General features: G+C 39.3%; 3 protein-coding genes across 4 annotated transcripts in view; 1 reads left to right on the plus strand and 2 right to left on the minus strand.

The window, feature by feature from the left end:
* Nucleotides 1-128: 128 nt before the first annotated feature.
* Nucleotides 129-4,911, minus strand: LOC131793770 (uncharacterized). The gene is made up of 6 exons (XM_059111249.2): nt 4,831-4,911; nt 4,585-4,616; nt 3,459-3,552; nt 1,640-1,671; nt 981-1,093; nt 129-325 (listed from the first exon to the last, which is right to left on the minus strand). The coding sequence occupies exons 1-6, from the start codon at nt 4,909-4,911 to the stop codon at nt 132-134; spliced, it is 546 nt and encodes a 181-aa protein (XP_058967232.2). The 3' UTR covers nt 129-131.
* Nucleotides 4,912-6,885: 1,974 nt separating this feature from the next.
* LOC131793571 (TNF receptor-associated factor 2-like) lies at nt 6,886-20,826 on the plus strand. Of its 2 annotated transcripts, none has more exons than XM_059110985.2 (6): nt 6,886-6,993; nt 9,935-10,241; nt 12,562-12,660; nt 15,534-15,611; nt 17,656-17,733; nt 19,237-20,826. In XM_059110985.2, exons 2-6 carry the CDS (start codon nt 10,056-10,058, stop codon nt 20,089-20,091), a joined length of 1,296 nt encoding a protein of 431 aa, XP_058966968.2. In that variant the 5' UTR covers nt 6,886-6,993; nt 9,935-10,055; the 3' UTR covers nt 20,092-20,826. The 2 variants fall into 2 exon arrangements, with proteins under 2 accessions (XP_058966968.2, XP_058966967.2); XM_059110984.2 differs by lacking the exon at nt 6,886-6,993 and adding an exon at nt 9,825-9,834.
* LOC131793572 (unconventional myosin-IXb) overlaps nt 20,303-23,624 on the minus strand; it is a 37,753-nt gene continuing 34,431 nt past the window's right edge. The window contains 2 exon segments of the mRNA XM_066172771.1: nt 20,303-21,987; nt 23,253-23,407. Of these exon segments, the coding sequence (XP_066028868.1) occupies nt 21,878-21,987; nt 23,253-23,407 (265 nt within the window). The 3' untranslated portion in view covers nt 20,303-21,877.

A 23,624-nucleotide genomic window follows, 5' to 3' on the forward strand; every position in this document is an offset into this window, starting at 1 on the left:
AAACCAAAAGATAGTGCTTGTGTTCATATACGTAATGATTTTACATAAATCACTTGTTCTGTGGTGTGTACAAGTTAAAAACCCATGTAAGTTAAAAAAAAATACAGGTACTTGACGATTGTTTAACATTGTCACTGGCAGTTGGTGTTACTATTTCTTAGCGGCTTCTTTCCTAGATCAGCTGTCTCACGAGCTTCTAAGCCACTAAATTGTGTCGTAATTTCTTCCGTGCTTGTGGTTGCTGTTACTTGTTTTGCTGGACGGCGTATTCTAGAGGGAGGTGGTCTATTTCTTGTAGGTTGTACGAGTTGAGGGGAAAACAAGTCTAAGTAATTAAAGAGAAAAAAAAACGATTGCGGTACTGTCAAGAGGTCGTTATGCTATCTAATATTTTTTTTTTTTAAACTGAAAAAAAAAAACCCCGAGATTTCACTTTTAGAGGAGTTTACCTTTGGTATAACTTTCCTCCATGACAGAGGTCTGTTATTATCTTTTTTATGCGTGTACTGGAAGCCAGGGTTTTTATCAAGGTAACCCTTGATAAAAAATTTATCGGTTGAAGTCTTCAGCATATGGAACAATTTGATACTTAATTTGTGGGAAACGCAATTTTTAACGACATCGACTCAAAACGCTCCTCGAGGCGTTCCTTCCAGGTTCATAATTTAAATACTTGAGTGTCCAGCCTCGCCTTTGGCCATATTTTTTGCCCTTCCATGTATTTTTTAATTTCTTTAAGTTGAAGGAGATAATTTGCACACCAAAATTATGCAATGAAAAATAAAGGTCACCGTGCTCGTTCACGAGCTAAAGACCATCGTACCTCTTTACTTGGTCCATTGTTTGAAGACAATACCGTGTTCTCAGAATGTGCGCACGCTTATTCGTCGGATTACGTGATTTTAATGCGTAGTACAGGATGCGCAGTGCAATACTGGGGAATTACCTTAAGCCAAACATGCCAGCCTGTTGATACATACCTAGTCCACTAAAAGAAGAGGAGTCTTCCTCACGGTTGTCTTCTTCATGTATCCATGAAAGTCTTCTTATCATCAATTCATCTGACGAATATGAGAGTATTGCTTGTGAAGACCTGCAACAGACGAAGAACAACGTTTGTAGTTACGTCCACCTTCCATCTCTTTCAATATCTGCTGTTCAAGAGCCTCTATAATCGACAGAGTAAAGCATAACATGGCGTCCAAGTCGCACTTATCAGGCTCAGGCCTAAATGAGTGCGGTCCCCAGGTCCCTACGCAAATCTCCTTTCAAATGTAAGTGCACATAACCAAAGGTTTTTTACTCAAGGGTTTCAGTGACTTTTTCTATAAGCGATTTCCGACTGTGTAAGAGGCGCTGTGCCCGGAAAAGGGGCCTGAAGGAAAAACCAAACCACAAGAGCCACCTCGCAAGCTTCACGGACATTGCTAAAAGAGACTTCTGGGCAGTGATAGATTGTCGATAACCGGCCCTCATGGAAACCTTTGTTTTTTCCTGACTATGTAGTAGTGCTCAATTTTTTCCCACAATCGTTGTCTAAAAACAAGTCAGAAGAGATATGACTGTCTCTCCACATTAGTGACATCGGGTCAAACAGGTCTCAAACATTGTTTAAACTTTGAATTACATTCTAGCTCACCCAGAGGCTTGGAAGTAGTTGGAATCAAACTTCTACAAGAAAGTAAACACAAGAATTTGATTTAAACACTAAATTGTACTTGATTAGCTATTTTACCTGAAGTGCCTAGAGTTGTAAAATGGGCGATTTACAGAAGATTGACTCTACTGTGTTGATTGACGTCAGATCATGAAATCATGATTTTACTACCCAAGGATTAACTTAGGTTCTTCCTGCGTGGAACTGTGAAATACTTTATACACAGTTAGCAGGTTTTCTGTTTTGATTTGTTTCTTACCCTGCTATAAAACTAGGGGCCATTGTACCCCAACTACATGTACACGGCTACTCGCCGAGTACATGTAGTTGTCGAGTAGTTGCGGAGGCAAGCACAAAGCGAGCGCAGAATGCAAGTTACGCCCGAGGAGAGAAGGGTGAAAAAAAATGAATTTTTTTTTCGCTCCTCTCTTAACGCGACTTGCGCTTGCCTGGTGCTTGCCTCCGTTCGCCTGAGAAAAGCTAAAATGTTTACACCTGTTCTGAAGGCTACTTGGCAACCGTTCTATAGGTCGAGATGAAACGCGACGGTGCTCTACGGTAACTGTATCACAATGCGTGACATACACTTGGAAAGGCTGTGCAAAGGCTTCAACTGAATAATCTCAATTAGCTACAATAATGGCATACCTCAATCGGTTTGTCAAGAGAGAAATGTGCTGCGCCTAGGTCCAGTGGTTCCGCTCTTAGCCTACCGCCTCCTTTAGCTTCAACTCCAGTGCTACAATGTATGATATCAAGAGAAGAATAAATAGTTAACCGATTATGGTTGCCCACAAAGGAAAGTAGTCAGCGGGTTTATTCAAAGATGTGCCTGGAATTAATTTATTGCAGGATATTTAAGGAAAAGATAATAACTGGGAAGATTTTAAACTATTGCTCTTGAATGGAAAATTTTTCCCTGCATCTGAATTTCTTTGGACTCTTCGGCATCAATTTTTACATCAATAGACGAAACCAAGAAAATTTGTCAGGAAGCCATTACGGAAAAGGGCACTCTAAATGAGCCAACATTTTAACGAATATATTATTTTGGTTTTAATATAAACTTAATTTTTGCTGAGAACTTGACAAATATACAGACTCGTGTTTAAAAATGATTCACACTCACATGCTAGTCACCTAACTCACTGGCTATTAAGGACTAGATAACGAGTAGTCCAGCCAATGAGACTGCAGCATTTGTAATAGAACACGAGTAGAGCTTTACTAACAGAGGGGAGCACGGATGTACAGTTTAAATTTTATGTCAATTACCATCAGTAGTACCTATAATTATTATATATATTATGGTATTTATAAACTTTGAATTATAGCGGAGCTCGCAGAGCGTAGCCCCATAATTATACAAAATAGTAGTAACCCATCAAGCCGAAAAAATTTGGATGTACGACCGTACAAGGTGCTACTTTTAACATGCGTGGTCAAATGTACCGCGGGCACGCCAACGCCACGGCTTTGTTCAGTAGTCCAGTGGTCCGTTCACTGGGCTCCGAGTCGGACGACCCGGGTTCTAGTCCTGGCCGGGGCAAGGCGTTGTGCCCTTGAGACGTATGGGAAGAAAAAAATGTGAACTCCGCTTTTAGGCTTGGTTAAATCTATATATTATTATGACTCACCTAGAGATTTGGCTTTGAATTGAGGTAAATCGCTAAGGGAAAATAAAAGACAAAAATTAACATCATGCGACATAAAGTTCTCCAGATATACTAGAAGAAGAAGTTGAAGTATAATCCAAGGAAGAACAACCAAAGAACTGCTTCGAATAATAATGAAGGCATACCTCAATCGGTTTGTCGAGAGTAAAATGAGCTTTTCCTATTTCGAACGACTTCGGTTTACTCATAGTGCTTTCTCCAGCTATACTGTCAGAGCTACTACAGAAGGAAAGAAAGGTCTCTTTAATATTTAATAATAATATTATTTTAAAAGTATTAATAAGCTGTTGTGGGAGACGCCCCAGCCTAGTGGAGATTGTGACGGACTAGGGATGTTGTGAGTCGTTTGGACTCGGGCCCCAGCTGAATCACTGTTTTGTTTTCGTAGGCAAGCCACTTTACTCTCAGAAAGTTCCCTTAGGGTGTAGCTTTGTTGAGAAGTTTTTCAAAAAAGGGGACACGGTTACGAGTTTCGCGCGCCTTACGCGTAAAGAAGGATTTTCCTCAGCTTTGCCTAGCAGGCTTGTTTTCTTTCGGCGAAAGGCAGTGGAAAAGATTTACGCTCTGAAAAGTTTTTGGATTTGTGTGTTTCGCCCTCTTGAATTTTAGGGGCTGAATGCTTCACAAACGGAAGGGTCACGGGCGCCCCAGCCCCCTCCCCCTACTAAGATACGCCCTTGGCCTGTTCTCTCCGACCAAAACTATGACTGGCCTGTTGAGGAAACTTGAAGAAACGTCGGGGAAACCAGTGCTGAACGAGACATGCAGGAGAAGTACTGTTACACAGTAGGTTGCAGAGTACTTTAACTTTAAAAACTCAGCCGATGAGAAACACAGACTAGTCAACTACAATGGGTAAGATATGAAGTCGAAGGGAATTTTTCATTCCTACATCGGAAAGACAGGGAACTATGACAAGTAGCTTAGTTTTCCAGTTCCTCAGATGTAGGAGACCTGATAGATCGAGTTCCTGTCTTTCTTCTCCTGTTCAGGAAATCATAGTGTTTTGCGGGTTCCTTTAATGTCATGGTTCGGGGACTACTTCTAGCAAATGGCAAGGTTGAAGAATTCGCGCAACAGTTCTGGATGTTCCCAACTAATATGCGATTTGTAGAAGTTAATACAGTAAACACATCATAGTACTCGCTCATTCCCATTTCAGAACTTCTTATTAAGTATAGGAATATAGGAATATAATCTCCCCATATGTGTTCGGCTTTTAATAACGAATTGGATTTTTCCTTCACTTACCTGAATGCTTGACTTAGTTTCGAGCGATACTCCTAACAAAAGGATAACATAAAATAATGAATTGTAAGTGCGATATTTATTCTTTTGGCAGTTCTAGGTTAATATTTTTTATCAATGAAGCCCATAAATAAGTTTAATTCAGCAACGAAGAAACTTAGTCAGTTGAACTGTTTAACTGAACTGAAAGTTGAACTGAACGTAAAAACCATGGAGTGTGCGTGCTAACAGCCCCTTAGAAAGATTTACCTCAATTGACTTGCGAAGGGTAAAATCTGCGTCCAGTATGCCAAACGATTTCTCTTTCCCCATTTTGTTTTCTTTAGACATATCGCAAGATGTTCAAGCTTTCTAGTCCATAACAAGAGCGTTTACACAGTTTCTCTTATGACGTATTTAGTTTCGTCATAATGGTCACGCGCGCAAACTGTTCATCGCCGTGCGCGCTGCGTATCGCAAAGCAAGACATGAAGGTCATTAACAACGACGACGAATAATTTTTCTATTCGTAGAGGTGTGAGTCATCATTTAGATAGACACAAAAATAAACGTAGTTAAGAGATCGCGTCCGCTTTCGCTCATGCGATCTCTTAACTACTTTTATTTTGTGTTGGGCGACCTATATATTCAATTGAATAAAGGGGGTAAGTTTCTAAAGAAACTGTGGTAGTGCGTCGGTGAGAGAGTATAACAGGGTAATTTAGTGTTAACAACATATGGCAGTTTGCGGTCTTTCCCTACATCTAAGCAGTTTGGAAAACAACGAAAAACTAGAACAAAAATTTATCTTCCAAATCGGCACTCTTAATTCCCACGGTATCGACGAGCGCTTGTCATTTAACTGATTTATTCTTGTTTTCTCGTCACTGTATTCCCACCAGTAGTAGAGCTCCATTTTCTGCATATAAACCCACACACAACTCACAATTCCTCCAATCGCTCTAACGATGAGCTAACGCTCGAAACGTCAGCCATAAACTCTTAACGGTGGTCAATTTACGTTTTCAACTCAGTTGTTAACACTAAATTACCTGTATATTCAAAGTTTGTTTAGATAACAAAATAATAGCTGCCTATAAGTGATCGAGCAAGATTAGTTCTCTTAGTTCGGAGGAATTTGAAATATATCTCTTCGCTGAGCCTCTAACTGAAAAACATTGACGTTTCTCTTGGTCAGTAAAGGCGCGCGCAACTGGTTCATCGCGGGGTTCGCGATGGCTTATGGGATATCCAGACGGGGTAACGCTTCGCAGAGAAAGTCAAATACAATGAAATTCATTTGCGAGAAAGAACAACTTCATTGCAAACTCAGAATGAATTTTGATAATGGACCACATGCAAGCGAAGATTTGTCTAGTGGTATCTGGTGCTATTATAAAAAATTGGCTCTTTTAATCTTTTGCGGATTTTAGCGGATTTTCCTCGATTTCAAATTCCTCGAAACTGAGAGATATCTTATTCTCTTATGGGAGCCAATGCTTTTTTACCTAAACGAACTTTGAACATATAGTTCACTGATCCTCTTTTATTTTCATACCAGTGAAGAGACTCACTCTACTCAAACGCAGCGGTCCATACCCATTGTAACTGGTGGACTGAATTGTGACTTTGGGTCGCTTGACTTTCTCGTGATTACTGAAAGCAAGCAACCCCAAACAAATGTATAGAAACTCAATAGCTGTCCAGAGGGTGGATTAATATGCATTTCTTATTTACCTTAGCCTCGGATTAGTCTCCAAGCTGGCCGTTTCAATCCTCTTACGATGTCTTAACGCCTATCGATCACCGTTACTTACCTAGCCAACTCAAAAAATGTCAAGTGCTTGGATAAATATTACCCCTGCTTTGTAAACACAAATTAACAATCCTCAAAAGTAATTTCGCAAATTTTACGAGTCTTTATCACGGAAATTTGACATACATCTTTTCATCCGCTCCATTTTCCAAAGGAGATTTTTGCAGAGATGCAGGCAAAGTAGATTTTGCCAACGGCAACACGGTAACACGGTGGAAATTACTTAAAAGAAAATGAAAAAAAAAGCCATTGATGTGTTTGATGGTTATGGAACAAATGTCTTTTGCGACCGCGGAAATTCCATAGTTTAAGAATCCATTCTGTCTGCTTCGTAAGCTTGAATCAGTCGGGAAGCAGAAGGCCGTACTAATTAATCAGCTTGACCGCAGAGATAATAGAAGTTTACTTTTGTGTTGTTGGGCGTGCCGACGGGAAAGGGACTAATTCATCATTCTCGGAATATCCGGGAAAATAACATTGACGTCAACACGAGTTCTATTTCAGTTTGCCGCCTGCGGCGATAACTCGTTTTATTTATACGCTTTCCCGCTCTACAAGAGGCGTACTTGGCCGTTGTTCGTCCTTCAGGACAAAGCTGCAAGCGTTTATGCGCAAAGGTAAGCAGAATTAATATTTTGCATTAGCTAGAATAAAATCAACTGTTCAGCCTCTTAATGAATGAGCGCTCTAGCTGCGTGTAACATTGAGGGGGAGGATTTGTGTTGGAGTACGTACGTGTTTACAATCCTGCTGACTTTGAACTGAATCTATCATATTTATATTTTTGTCCTATGGTCTTTTTAGTCTCCAAGAGTGCGAAGCATTTAGGCATTGCTCGTCCACTTTAGCGAGTAAAAATCGAGCAATCTTTATTGTTAAATGCTCATTTTCTCTCGTGATCCTCTGAGGCCGGTTTTGAGTGCAAAGTGTGGTATTTGTGACGGATTTAGTCGTGATACAGAGAGCTTTCGTCGTTAAAGCTACGCCTTGCACGCTTGCATGGTCGTTACTTGAGAATTGCACCCATGCATTAGAATATTCTCTGGCGATTAAAAAGTCATGCATTCATCCCTAAACAGACTTAAAAAAGATGAGCTCATTCGATTTTACAAAGGAATGTTTATTTTGCATTTGAAGTAGCAAGACTCTCTAAACGTAGTGAAATCACTGCATTTTTAAGCAATATGTATTCAATGAAATCCTTATCTCGGAATTTGTTCTGGACCAATTTCGACTCATTGTTACTTGAATTTGTTCCATGTGCATTCAAGATGTCATCGCCCACAATAAATTTCGGAAAATATTTGTCACTAGTTTCGGTTTCATGCATCGGTTTATTTTCCTTAGCATTACGGGGGCATAGGAACAGGATTATAACAATTTTATCGTAAAATCCTGGAAAATCTCAAATCCTCTTATAAGAATTCGCAAGTGGTGCTGATGTTTTGGCTCAGAGTATTGGTCAAAGGTCGTGACCTGGTATTCATAAACACCATACCACCCGTGCATTCAAGACAGATAACTGGTAGGACAAACTCGCCCAATTTACATCCGGTTAAAAGATAATTAAGGTATATCCGGCCATAAAATACTGGCGGAGGCGACGACGCGAAAATTGGTCCGATTTAAAGATATCTTTTGTTTAGTTGTGAAATGAAATAGCTGAACACTATTAGTGCATTGATTTTACTTTAAATGAAATACCAGCATTTGTTCTGTTTCTGAGAATGAAATCTTCTTCGCGCTTAAGGCCCCATAGAAAACTAGTGGATAATCTTCTCTAAGCTTCAAAACACTTCAGGATGCCACGCAACGCTACCCTCTGTTACACAGTCTCCATCGCGGACGTTGTTTGTTGTTGTCTCGCTGGACGTTCGCTTCAGTACCAGAAAGCGTTGGTGAAGGAGTGAACGACTTGCGTGACACGAACTAACATCGCCTGCAAAGGAGGCAAGATTTCATATCTAAAACGACCACCATTTCAAGTCCAGCGTTTTCCCCATGGATATATTCTTGACTTTTCGCCCTTAAGGGCAGACTTGAATGAAGTTTTTCATGCGATTGGCCAAGGTCAGCCGGCTGAAGTCAGTGTGCACTAAACGAGCTGGAGTCATCCACTGCCAGTGCCTTCTGGTCTCCTAAAGCTGCTGTTTTGTGAAGGAAGGATGAGTATTGTTCGTCTCAGTCACTGCTACTGGTATATGACTCCATGGATGTATTTGTTAGTGCCAAAAAAACACATTTGAATGTTGATCACTTACTAGTCTACCACCAGGCTCTAGTGGAGACAAGCGAAGGGCGTGTTGGTGAAAATCATTATAAGGCGGGAGATTAGAAAAGCTGATTTCCCGAAAATCACCACGTGTCGCTCGCTCGTCATCTCACCCTACTCCGTGGAGAGCCTGGTAAAGGCTGCCGTGCTAGCATGGATGTTGTGCAGCGATGACCTCTCCTACTTTTCGTAAGCTTTTTCGGGAGAAAAATTTTCACAGTTGTTGTTGCTGAATTTACAGGTTCTGTTTATCAAGCCCATCTTGGCGCTGGTTTCATTTTAACTGTGCATCTCTCTTTTTCACTGGCCACCCTCAATAGCTTAATTCTCTTTATCTAAATTGAAATCTTTTGCCATTTTCATTGTGACAGTGACGCAAGAAAAGGATTGATGTGCTTCGCGAAGCTATGTTGAGTTGAGACATGCGCGCGATAGGCTTTGCATAGTTTCACCCATTTTAATCAAATTCGCTATTCAAGAATTTCATTGAGTATGTATTTCAAAGGTTTGTCATATCCTCCAAAGTTGACTCTCTCAACCGCAAATATAACGAATTAAACATGTTCGTGCTTTAGAAGAGCTTAAAGGTAGTTATCAGCCCGAGCAAAAGATATATCCTTTGATACAACGCGGCATATCAGATAAAAATTATGATATTGCTTGGGCATAATCACGTTACAGTATTATCATGGCACGATCGGTCTTTAAAAATTGCTTTTAGGCTTACCAACATCCTTTAATTATCGAGTTCATTGGTCAGTGTTCGGAGTTGCTAATTTAATTTGTGATGAAGAGACAACAAATTAACACACGCGTAGGGCCGAGTATACCAAGAATATTTCAGAACAGGTGAATATTCCAAAATGTGGTTACCTTGTGTATTTATGACTGATTCTAAACAAACCTCGCAACGTCATTTTTTTTTACATTTTTCTACGCAGATAAGCCGTATGCCATCGAAATTAGTCCAGCATTTCTCTCTCTTCTTATCTCTAGAGATCACACATCTCAGAAACACTTACGGCGTAAAGAGCGGCATTGAAAACGGACATTATTGAACATGTATGTCGTTATCGGCAAATTTGGCATATTATAACGTATTTAAAAGTAAGGTAATACCAATGCTGTATTCCTAAGTGTTCAGTATACATGTAACCAACATAGGACATACCTAAACAATAGTACGGTATTGTAAACTTTATTCTAATTGCACTATCATACTAATTGTAATTTAATTATTTCGACGTTGTCAAAACTTGGTTTGTTGTTCTTTCCGCGACCGGCAGAAAAACGGCGCCTTGGACTTCCGTAGAGTTGACGAGATTTCACAGAATTGCCAGTCCACTGCCACATCGAAAGGGACAACGCAAATTTCAAAACAGTAGCCTTTATTATTGGATAACAGCCATGACCTCGCAACTGGAAGCTGTTGTCGTTGGCGAGTTCTTTTCCCGAGCGGTGGGTGAATGCGATTGTCCGAAGAATGGCGATGTTTTGTCGAACGATTCGCAACGGCTGGAAACCGATACCATACAGAAATTTTTATCGGTCTGCTTAAAGCAATATTTTCACTGCTTCCCAGACAACACAAAGGTAAGTTCTTTTTCCGAAACGCTCCTCGTGAGCTGAATTTCAATTTTTCCGCTGAGGGTCCGTTCTTGATTGCAGTAGAAAATTAATAGTTCGTGACCGCAGTGCGAACGATGATTAAGCGCGGTTTCACCTTTTTTCTCGATTATAAGCAAAAAGTGCACTAAAATGTCAGGTAGGATTCATTTTTTCTCTGTCCGAAAAGCTCCGCCGGCTGGTGTTTTCTATCAACGAAGTTGCAAGGATTTTTTTTTTTTTTTTCAATTTGGGATGCCTCTCTGAAAGACTTTCTCATAAAAAGTTTCTCTCGCCGTGGGTGGAACTGGGTCATCTGTAATCTCCTAATCCTCCACTAGTTCTTAGAGGGTTTATTCAGATACTAATCAGGTATATCAGTTAAATTTGCATCAAAAGTACAGTCTTCAAATTTCCGTGAATTTCCAGTTCTCCCCACAATGCCTTAGGCAAGCTGAATATCGTAGGATACCTCTCTTTGATCTTTCCGGATTTCTTTTAAGTCCGTAAATGATTATCAAGGTAATGGCAATTAGCAGATATTTCACGAATTCAAAATATTTCTTCTTCTGTTAATTGCCTTACTGCGGTGGAGAAAAGAAATGCAGTAATTGTTAGCTAAATTTTTGCACAACAAGCATTTCCTTTCCGTTATTTACTGATTTTCATTTATTGTAGCTTGAATGGGTGGCCGTGAAACTCCTATAAATCTCCTGTCATCATAAGCTGTCATTTCACCACTGAGTGTGACCTTGAGTTGCTTGTTTGCTAAGAGCCTAATGATATCAGCCAAAAGCAGCACTTCACAGCTTTTGTTAGCTAATTAACTCGAAAGAAAAGCAAGGAACTACAAATTTGTCAATTTTAGAAGCAAATTCTTCCTAGGAATATAATCCACGAATCATCTGCGAGACTACTTTGGTTTACTGGGTAACGTCAGTCTCAGTTAAAAGAAGTTGTCACGACGCCATAAATAGCTTAACGCGGTGATACTTTTGGCAACATTATATCCAGTTACCTTTGACTTCCTTGGTCGGGGAGAACTCAGGGAAGAGTAGTCTGGGAACAATACCAAATTGCTTTGGGTGTATGCAGGGTAAGAGAAAAGGCGATGCCAAAAATGTTATGCGCAAGTGGTATCTCTATCGAGAAAACAGTTAAAGAGGCCATTTTCTTTCTCAATACTAGAAACTTGAGTGATGTACAGTAGGTACTCGATTTGCCAGAGCACGCGTTTTTCACACCAATTTTCGGGGCTGAGATCAAAGGGGAAACTGTTCCTTTGTCAGTGTGTCTGGTCTCTTGGGCGTGTGTTATTCGTGTGTTCGTCAAGTGTCCGCCACGCTGGGTACCGTGTCATCTCTTATTTTATTGCGCGGTTAAGCACTGCTAACTTTTCTTTGGAGGGTGAGGTGGGGGTTGGTGAAATAAATTGATTATCTCTATATCTATTTAGGAAGTAGATCGACAAAACTTATACATGTGTGGTCTCCCACAGCTTAGATCGATTAAATAACATACTTCACAAGTTGGAACTTTCTTGTGATCATTAATCTTGTTGCCATTATCTTCCACGTTTTTAATCTGACAAGTACCATGAAAATGAAAAGCACCAAAGGAGAAAAAGGAGTTAAAATGGAGAGAAATAATGTTGAAAGAACTATTCATATTTCTGTAAATTCATACATTCTTGCGCCTAAGAATAATGACAATGAAGCACTCGCCGCCGCCCCCCCCTTACCCACCTATAAACACTCATTACCGTGAAAAGTTTGTTAGTACCAAACTTACTTCCTCGTTAGTATAACGGAACTTTCTCGACTCCCAAACGGAATGTTAAGTGTATTTTTATAATCTTGTAATAAAGGTTTTAACCTCAACCTGAAAAATCCTCTTATCACTTAAGGCAATCAACTCTTTAATCCCTAAGAGTGACGAGCATCTAATTTCTCCTCACAGTGTCATCCCTGAATTACACGTAAAGGTCGTGGGAATAAAGGAAATGATCACCAACTAAAGAAGCTCTTGTTGGTAAACAAATTCTCCTGGTCAGCACCTAAAAAAATGTATAGAAAACAGTTAAGAGAATATGTAGGCTGATGTCAGGGTGTAAGGGCTTAAAAGGGATGACGTGAATCTAATAATCAACCTCGGTCATATGAAATTATCAGAATGCACCAAGAACTCCATGCATGTTAAGAGAAAGGATGAATTTCATGGTGACTACAGGCTGAAGGGACAAAGACGCACTAAAACTTTTTGCCGAGGGATTACGCATCAGTGAATGTTTTATTTTGCACATCTACAGGAAACACCTGAGGGCAACAATATGGGAAGCCAATTAAGTACAGATGTTTCTTGCAAATTTTGCAAAGACGACATGGCACCAGTTACGCTGGCTTTGAAGGTGAGATTTGTAGATACAATAGAACTGCTCTTCTGGGACACTTTCATCTTGATGTCATTCTCATTCTAGTAACCCATATTTGAGTCCCCCTTTTCAAGGGACATTTTCTCTGATACCGACGGGGCCCCCCTGGGTATTAGTCACCCTGCAGCTTAAACATTCAAAGAAGGGACTGGAAGCCTTAAACAGGGAGTGAACTTGGCATTACGCCTTCTTTTAACCTAATTGGAAACACAAGTAAGCTTGACATGACTTTCAGGGGTCATTATACTCCATTAGGACACATATATCCAGGCATCCATCTCATTCGAGACATGCAAACATGAGTTGCGACTGAATAGAAATCTCTACAAACTTCCTACAATTTGCCTTTATTGATGGGATCTCTTGACAAGAATATTTTCTGTAATCCCGAGGGCGTTCCCTGAGGATAAGTTTCCCTGTATTTTTAATATTCGTAGAAGGGAATGGAAGCCTTAAACAGGGAGTGAACTAGCAGCATAATTGCTTGTTGTGTTGTACCCCAAAATTGTTATTAATCTAATTGAAACGCTGTCTGAATAAGTTGGACATGACTTCCAAAGGTCGATTTGCCGTCAATTACTCAATTTTCCGTCTTAGAACGGCTAACGAAATAAGTGGATTTTATCTTAGGTAGTATCAAGGTTTGAAGAGAGAAGAGATCGGCGTAACACTGCCACCCCTCTCCCATAGCTTCATAGTTACCTTCCCCTTCCCCAAAGCTTCATTTATACCTTCCCTGCCCACCCCCCTCCCCCTTTTCGGGCCAGGCCCTAAAACCAACATTGCGTGCAATTTTATAAGCTAGAAGGAATTATTTCATTACAATTTAGAAGTCGAAAATTTAGGCACTGAAGACAGTTGATGATGGGCTGAAAGCTTCAGTTATATTATTTACTGCAGCTCGCCAGCTCGTGTGAATGCTGATGTTATAAAATGCTTCGAGATCTCGACTAAATGTCAGCTTTCAAATGACTTTTCAATTCATTAAATCCTATAAAAGTAAACATCGGAGATTTATTTTCAAGTCTTACTTAGAATACAAAAAAGGCACTAAGGGAAATGTTATTTTGGTATACACCACATCCATGTGCCTGACAAACCCTTTTGTGCAGATAACTGCTGACGAAGAGTGCATAAAGCAGACGCGTTTGGCTATAGGCTACATTGTATTTACAACATGATATTGCGCTTAGTATTTTTAATTCTTTTCACCGAAACTTAAGATTTAAAATACTCACAAATACTCAATTGTTCGAGATACGAGATTAAAAGGTCACATTTACGATCGACGAAGTCTAGCCGAGAAATTTTGTGGTTTAAAAAACTCTGGCATCAGTCATCATCAACATCTGTCTGCATGGTTAACACATAATTCATTCCAGTGCAAGCACGCGTCATCGGAAAAAATTACGATACCAGAGAATGAATTTCAAGAGTGTCTTCCGTGCATACCTCGTCACATTGCCAAGCATGAGCTAAATACAATATAGACTACTCGCATTATCAAGTGCATATTGACTAGAAACTGCTCTGACATCTCAAATTATGTGGCTTTATGCACTTTTTAAACATTCTTCGCATGGCTAGTCGACACAATTACATTTTTGTGAGAATAGGGCGGGAAACTATTGTTTCACAAACAAACGAACTCGGAAACCTCTCTCATAACTTGTTCAAAATACAATGCGGCAATATCTTTATGCGTGCCTACACTTCAATTTATTCAGTTCCATTTTTCATTCCGGCGCAGAGATCATATGATTAATGACATGCTGGCTCGCAGACTGTCTCAAAAAGCCGCTTTAAATCAGTTTTAATTCTTCTTTGAAAATTATGAAACGAAAGCTACTTAAAACTTAAGGTAAGTTCCATGTTCATTTGTGGTAAATTTTTCGAATAGTGAAGTTAGTTTCATGGAGATGACAGTGTTCAAGAGGTGAATATCGAAATTCTTGTTACAAAGGAATTTCTAGTCGATTCCTGTCGACGTTCTAAAAGAACTTAAACACAGCGGAATTGAAAAGGCTTAAAGTAGAGTGGAAGTCAATTAACGTAATGATGTGTAATAGGTGAAAAGGATTTAAATCGTGTTTTCAAAAGAAACAACAGAGGTAAGATGGCAGTGCTACTTAAAACCGCAATCGTAAACTTTGAACAAATTCCAATTCTCATGGCCGTGGGGCTTCGATAATGTTTTGATTAATGTTCGCCTGTGGCGATGAAATCATTAGTTGTAATCGAGATAAACGGTTCTCTGTCTCGCGAAGCACCCATTTATTCACAAAGTTTGAAAGTGATTTGCTTACAACCAACAGACAGCCGCATTTTTAAGTCACGAAAACAAGTCTACAAAGAGCGCGGGGAACGCTGAATATTTATCACGGCGTTTTGCTAGGAAATCAGGAAAATAATTTTCCGAAAATAAGTGTTTTTCGCTCAAAATCGTTAGCGAGTTTTTAAATTATCTTCGTAAATTTTGCAATTATTCGTCGCGTGAGATAATAGGTAAGTGGTCCGATAATTTAATGGAAACAGTTCTTTTCTATCACGCGTTAACGCGTGCAATACGTTTGTCATTATACATACAAGTTGAAAGTCTTGTTGAAAGATGCGATGGTGAAATATTCACATCGCTGTAGACCGCTTCACACCGTATTTCCTTTCACATTCTTTAATGTCATGTATCGGAAACCGGCGCTGGCGTTTCAAAGATTCGTTGGACTTAATGGGAAGCGTCGCTTGCTTGTGAAAATTTAGCGCAAATTTGTACACATATTTTCATCTTTGTAGTCAAAATGGATAGCAAATCGCGGTTATCGCTAAAATATTCGATATTGTCTTCCCCACAGAATCATCTTGACGTCTGCCCTTTATTTCCAGTCAAATGTCCTAACATGTGTGGAAAGATGGAGGTGCCAAGGGAAAAGGTAAGCTCTTTTTTAAAACTCGGAACTAAGGCCGCTTTATATGAGTTTCGTCAAACGAGCTGGCTAGCCTGGTTTCTGAAATCCCAATGATCTTTCCATAACTATGCTTTCCACTGCAAGTAACATCGTTCTTTACTAAAGGAAAGCTCGATTAGCTTGATCACGGTTTAATGACCTAGTACTAAGCAATCGGGAGTTGTAAGATTCCCTGACCAGGTCAGTTTTCTCCACCAAAGCTGAAATTTCTCCTGTGATCGGCAGTGGTCGGATTGAATTTACAGCTCCGTAACCGCGATGGAATTTTCCTTCTGAAAGCGAAGCAACTCAAGCGAGATCGTGCTGCTAAACTGACGATCTCGGCTCCTGAACCCAGATGAAGTGGTCTTAATATATAAGCTAAAAAATTCAATATAATGAATTGCTGTCTAATTTTTTGATGAATATCAACCATTGACCTCAATTCCCTACAATTTATGAATTATTCTGTTCTTAATTTTTGCGCTAATTATGTAATGCTTTTCATGATCCGGCTGGCTGCATTTTATTGACAACTTATTTTTAGTGTTTTAAAGTCAAACAATAACGGATTTTGCTGGATTTTCGAAGTTCTTGATATGCTTCGGGAGAAACTAAAATTTCTTCTAAAATTAGTCATTTTCATCGTACATGAGCGAGGGTACTAAATATTTGCTGCTAGGGAAATAAATTGATTTTACGATAAGAACCATCTGTCGATATTAGAGGTTATCTATGCAGAAACATCTTAATTTATTTTAACGATGTTATAACCACAAGAATTATCGATGAACAACCAGATATAAATAATCTGTTACTAGAAATGCAACTAAATTGTGGGAATTTGAAAAAGTTCATGAAAATATTTGGGTTAAACTCGCCATGGTTTCATTGTTTTAAAATGCTAGTTTATCTAATCTGATCACAATTTATCTTGACCCCAAGTAAATGTTAAACCTTCCGCTATTGCATATCGTTTGGAATTTTTGCAATATTCAGTCCCCAGTAGCCTGACTATAGCATTCTTAAGTTTCTCTTCAGTTCTGTGGAGTCATTTGTTGAAATAATTATAGGAAATTTGAGGTACCTTTGAGGATGTGAATTCGGGTCTCCACTATTAAGCATATGTTTTAAAGAATTTGAATTCAGCGAAGCTCTTAATGCCATCGCCTTTTAGTCTTGATCCGTTCTGCTGCAAACTTGCATAGTGTGGAAAGGATATTTTATCAGCAATAACGGCGGATTGTAACTCGAACAATGATAAAAGATTTAAATTAATGATAAAAACCAAATACTCTTCGGAAACTACCTCCAAGGAATTCAAGCAGACTGAAAGTATAACGATTCTCTGTGAACTGTATTTGATTACTTACGGAAAACTAAAGTGATACAACATTAAGGCAGAAATGAGCATTGCATTTGCATGCGATTTTCCTAACCGCTGGACATTCAATTTGCATTTATATGGAGATTTGTCTGGAGTAGGAAGTCTGTAATTAAACGACCTTTGACCAAGTAGATCAAGAAAAGGCGCCGACATGGTGCGTTTTATAAAAAGATAAGCTGCTTCTACGCAAAACTTCTTTTCCGGCTTTTAAAAAATATTTGTAACTGAAAGATTTGCAATTGACGGACTTGACAAAGGTGTTTTCTTTTCCAAAGAACTCCGCAGCAATTTAGATCACGCAAAGTTGGATAAACTTAAAAGTGGAAAGTTCAGCGAAACGAGTGTTTTTTTTCGAAGTGATGACGACACCTTGTCTATAAAGTCAATGTTATGTTGTAGAAATTTGAAACTTTCAGCTTAAAGCAAAAAGGGCTGTCCAATTAGAGTTCTACGAACTTCAACGATATCAAAATATAATGTTTTTTTAGCCTTAGGCTACGCGCAGCTTTACCACCCACAGAAAAAGATATAAAAACAACAGATGATTCATTCATCTTCTGTGCTACTTTCTTAATCGATAAACTGCTACATATTTTTTCGCAAACCAATGTAAACGGTGTTTTTGTGGTTTTTAAATTGCAGCTTTCCAATCATATCATGGAAGAATGCCCGAAGACCTGCGAACAGTGTGTCTATCACGACATTGGATGTGCCTTCCAGGTAATTTGTATCAGTTGGGTTTCAAAACCCTGCCGTTTTGTTTTGTTTTGGTTTTTTTTACTGTGTTTTCTACCCCTGGTCATGATAAGTTATTACAAATAAGATCTATGAGAGAAGTAAAATTCAACTTAAATTTAAGGGACACAATAAAACGTCAGTGCTCTCGAGTACAGTTTTAACCCGGAGTTTGATGTAAGTGCATGCCGAAGAAATGGGATCAAAAAGTCTTTAGCGATGTTCAAAAGAGGCAATCAGAGCAAGGCACATGTACGTTTCTCCTTGCCGGAAAAAAAAAAACTTCGCGTGTTTGAATGCCGGTAAGGTGGCATTACGAACATATACTGTCGTGAAATCAATGAACGCTCCAGAGCTATACATGAACGCATCAGTTGTCAATAGCTTGTGTTGCTTGAGTCGTGAAGCGAAGAAAATGTTAATTCAGTGTGTAAAAGCTGCTCAAATATCCCTAGAAACCGACTTTCTATTCCAAATAATAAAGATGGAAACACGCATGCACATTTAAATATACAGCATGATATAAAATGTAGGATGAACCATAAACATCATTAAAATCTCTTGTGCTAAGCATGTGACTATGTCTGAATCGTGACCGTTCAATCTCTTCGGTCCAAAATCCTCGTCTTAATAATCTTAATAAGTAACTCCGTCCACGTTTCCACTAGGCATCATTCTATTTCATGGTAATTTCTGAGACATTGAAAGACGCAAGCATTTGTCATTAGTATGGAATGATGATTCTCTACCGAAATCATAATCAGATTCTCGCTAACAAGCCATGGAAGGCTCGTCAGGCTATCTGTTAGGGTTTCCAAACCATCTCAAATATGGTCTGGTTATGATTCATCCATCACCGTGATTGCTGGTTCTTACTGTGTGTACAAAAGCGATCCCTAAAATATCGAAAATGTGACAGAATTGTGACTCTAGATGTAAGGGGAACTAATCAGTAATTCGTAAATCCTTGAGGCTTATGGGAGCTCAAATTCCTAACCTAAGAGATATTCTCAACCCGTTAAGGATAAAACAAATGATTGACTGAGGTGGGTAACATCCTGAGGAAGCATCTTCGGAAATCTCCTGCTCTGTGAAGGCAACTTAGTAATCTAACTCGAGATAAACACTTAACTTCCCTAATTAAGTGAGGATCACGCTAAGAAATTGAGCCTGTCGAGTGCCTTTGGTGATACTTGTTGAGTTATTTTTAGATCACTCCCATTTCCGAAGTCCTGGGAGTGTCTAGAAATACCCAATCCTATACTACGGATGTGGGCATCCCACGCGGCTTTTAATCCTTTTTCGGCCAAAACATTTTATGCATCACGCGAGATAGAGGGAGACTAGATACCCTCAGTGTGAAAATAACTATAAACCTTTAGAATAAGCCATAATGTTGGCAATCGTGTCCTCTCAACTTGAGATCCGTCTACTTCTATAAATCATCATTTAACTCCTTATATTTTTACTCAAACGTGACTTTTGCAGGGTCCTAGAAGTGACTTGACGAAGCACCTTCAAGACAATTCTGAGGAACATCTACAATTGGCTTTGGAAGTGATCAAAGAGCAGAGAACAGAAATGGGAATACAGCGAGGGCGACTGAGGAAACAAGAAGAAAATATAAATCAGCTGATGGAAAGTGTCGGCAAACTGACAGCTGTGTGTGAGGAAACGCTAAAAAATAATGCCGACCAAGAAAAAACGATGAATCGATTGTCTGAACAATTAAAAGAGCAGAAAAAGCATCAATCTAAACACGAAAAGGAGTTGAGGCAGAGAATGGCCGAGTTAGAGAAACATGAACAGGAAATGCCCCAGAACGGGTTAGCTCGTTATCCAGGACTCAACGGTTACGGAGAACTTGTTTGGCGAATTTCGAATTTCTCCCGAAGATTACAACGCGTTCAGTCGGGACGCAGCGAAGACCCAATGACAAGCGAGCCCTTCTATACTTCGGCATTTGGCTACAAGATTGTCGTGTGGGCCTACATCAATGGTAGAGGCAAAGAAACTGGGCGTTCCTTGTCTTTGTACGCATGCGTCTTGTGTGGAGAGTATGACGCAGTACTTTCCTGGCCGATCAAACCTCGGTACACGTTTTCATTGTTGGATCAAAATCCAGATCCTGAAGCGAGAAAGGATTTAACTCGCACACGAAAAGTTCACGACTTCAAACGTGATGACGTCAGAAGAAAGGGAATTGATCGGCCTGGTCGAGATGAGAGAGCCATCATTGTCGGATTTGATGATTTTGTTAGACACGAAGAACTTGAAGCTGGCAACTTTTTAGCGGATGATATTCTATTTGTTCGCATTCTTGTTGATATTCCTGAATCCTGAATTACTCTCTCATCCTAGAACAACCTCGCTTCTTTACTTGTTAAGTCGTTTCATTTTTGGTGTTAAAATTTCCTACCAAAGTGACGTTTTCAACACAGGAGTCAAATGTCGGGCATGCGCAGTGAGATCAATTTCTTTGCCAGCTGCGCGCCTAGTTCCCGCGTTAACAATTCGCTCAATAACCTTTACCTAAATGACAACACAAGACAACTTTGGGAGGTAAGAGTGTGCTCGTATTTAGTTTTAAAAAAGGAAAAAACGAACAAAGAAACTACGTAACAAACAGTACAACTTTAAGATTCATTACACTCTCTTAAAATTGCCACTCTCATCTTATATCGCATGACAGCAAGATCAGAACATGTACGAGCAAATATATTACAATAGACCGCGTACAAAACTAATGGAAGCCGTTCATTAACCAATTTTCAACATTACGTATAAATTAAATAACTCCTACCATATGGAATTAATATTTTGTTACAATTTTTTGACTTCATATTTGGTTTGCGTATGCCCAAGTAAAATGATTCAAATGGCCTGCAAGCTAGGGACATTTAATGCCTATGAAAAAAAAAAAAAAAGTCTCCTCAGGCCGTTTTCATCCCTTTTTCCTCTACCTACATCTAATAGAATAATTTCATTTTTCAATATAATTGTATCATCCATTTATCCAATACAAGGTTGATGGTACAGTTTCAATAAAAAAGGTTGAAACACTTCTTTATTTATCTATCTATGATATCGGCTCCTTGCATTGAAAACAAGGGAAATTATTTTGATTGTTTTAATTACTGCACGCAAAGCTCATTGCTGTCGCAATGTAGATTCAAGATTATTTGATTCTTTTCTTTTTTTTTTCTAATATTATTGCATCCATTCCATGAGGCTTTGAGCGTATCAAATTGGCGCCTGCGCCACAGCTTTATAACAACCTCATGCCCAAGGTTTCTCCGGTCACCCTTCCCTTCGAGACCATGTGAAAGAGGTTGCATCTACAAAAGTTCGAATTACACTTTAATTTCACACTCGGTTGGCATGACGAAGTTTCACAAGCATTATCCCTCGAAAAACCCTAGTAATTATTATCAACATAAGATTCCGCCCCGTACCAAGTTACTTATTTTTTAAGCTCTAGAAATCAGTCTTAAATGATATCAGAATTGAGCATGATCAAGAAATGCACCAAATCACGTTTACTCGACATGTTGAAGCAGCAATATACGATTCAATTTTAAAAAATCTCTTCAAAATCAAATAATGAATGAATATCTAATGAATGTTCGTTCTCAATAACAATGGCGTCTATGAATTGCAGTAGACGTATTTTAATTGAGTCTATCGCTGAGATTCTTAGATTACTTTGTGTAAGACACCGCATCTGCAAGAGTCCTCTCAGATAGTTGCGTGACGTCCCATCTCACAAAAGACTACCTCACGTGGACTTGCCTGACGGTCTATGTGACGTTGAGTTAAGGAAAGCCCTGTGGTTCCTGCGACCAACGAAATCAAAGAGACAATTCGCTGAGGCGATATCTGCAATCGTTATTCATCCGTGTTTTTTTCTGAGTGCGTAAAATCATCCTAGTCTCACTGGTCGACATCCTCGGTCACTATTATTACAAAAAACACGTCGCATGACCTCTTACTTGACTTTTACCCTGAAAGGCTTCCGTGAACGATAAGGAATTGGCAAACTCCAAAACCAGTGAAGAATGATTGTCGCTTGCCCTTCACTGAAGTCACAATTGTAACCCTTTCTGTAGATTACAAGTCACAGAATATTTCATCTCAGAACTGCATGCTCGCGTAGCTTGGCCCTTGTTGGCCTCCGCCGCCTGACAACTGGTTGTTTGACGCGGTTCTTTGTAAGATGAACTAACTGGACCGGGGTGGCTGAAACGAAGAAGTAAAATTACATCAAACCTTAGCCATGATCGACGGACAAATCACAAGGAGTAGACAAAAAAATGAAATTGAGAGAAGCAGGAAAGCAAAACATCTTCGTTGAGCTGTTAAACCCCTCAAACCCTAGCATCAGTATGCATATTCTCCACACAGTTCTACATACATTTCCTAAGGTGCTGACAAAGAGAATTTGTTTAACAATCAAGAGCTTCTTTAGTTGGTGATCATTTCCCTTATTCTCATTACCTTAATGTTTGATTCAGTGGTGATATTATAAGGAGAGATTAGATGCTAGTAACTCTTAGGGGTCATAGGGTTAAGTGTCCATGAAAGATTTTCAAAAACACGCATCATTAATTCCAACACATTTCAAATGTTCAAGTCCACCATTAGACAATAAATGAACGATGCATACATTAACCCTTGAATTCCCATGAGTGACCAAGACAGAATTTTCCGCTACAATATCAATACAATATCAACCAGATAAGTGACGAGAATAAAGACAAATATCAATTTGGGGATAATTAGTTGATCCAAAGCTAAATTCTCTGAACTAACACTAAGAATTGTATGGTTGACAGTAAGAGGAATTACAAATTTAATCTGGGTTAAATCACTTTATCAGACTTTCAATTCTGTTTGGCTTTAAGGCTTTGTTACGTTGGTCTAGGACCTTTAAAACGATAAAAACCTCGTCATTATTTTCGAATTCTCTCTTTTGGTCACAATTTCGCACGGGGAAAACCTTTTCGTGGCTCTAACTCTAACTGAATAAGCATTTTCACTCCCAATATCTGGTCATCAGTTCTCCTTTCTTGTTATTCTACGATTCTCTTTGACTTTTTTCCCGAGAATTTGGTGTTTTATCCAGAGGAGACCCTCTTATTAAGACGTTTACCTTTTCTCATCAACGGATTAAGAACATTAATGACGACAAAAACATACGAGTTAATCTTTTCTAGACGAAAAAAAATTTAAACTTTTAACTCTCATAAGTGACCAAGGTAGAATTTCTCCTTATGGTGTCAATTCAATATCAAGCAGAAAAGTGATGAGAATAAAGACAAATATCACCGAGTTAGGGGATTAGTGGTTGATCCAATGCCAGATTCTCCGAACCAACATCATAAGAATTGTATGACAGACAGCAAGGAGAATTAGTAATGAGATCTTGGGGGTGAAAGGGTTAAGGGACTTTACGGGAGTGAAAGCCATCAAACTAAAGTGTTTGAGGCTCATGTCCTACTCACCAGGGAGGTCAAAGGAAACTGCGTACTCTTCCACTCTCTCCTCCTCAGTTACCTCTAAGTCGTCATCTGTTTGACAATCATCACTAGTCATGTCTTCTCCACTGTCTCCCCCCCTACGGGGCTCTAAGCTTATCAGTTTGGCTGTCAAAACAGCTCTAAAAGAAAAACAAAATCATATACAATACTGAAAATAAAATTTTGTCTACAACTCAGAAGTCCACCACTACCAAAATTTGCGAAAACTTGATAATCAGTGTATCGAACCTACCCCAACCACTTCCCTCCTCCAGTAAACCGTTTACGTCCTAAAATTATATGTGACCTCCCCGTTCAAAGTAGCGCCAAACAGCACCCCACTGAGTTTTTATTACT

Source organism: Pocillopora verrucosa, chromosome 9 (assembly GCF_036669915.1).
Source record: "Pocillopora verrucosa isolate sample1 chromosome 9, ASM3666991v2, whole genome shotgun sequence".
Taxonomy (NCBI): Eukaryota; Metazoa; Cnidaria; class Anthozoa; order Scleractinia; family Pocilloporidae; genus Pocillopora; species Pocillopora verrucosa.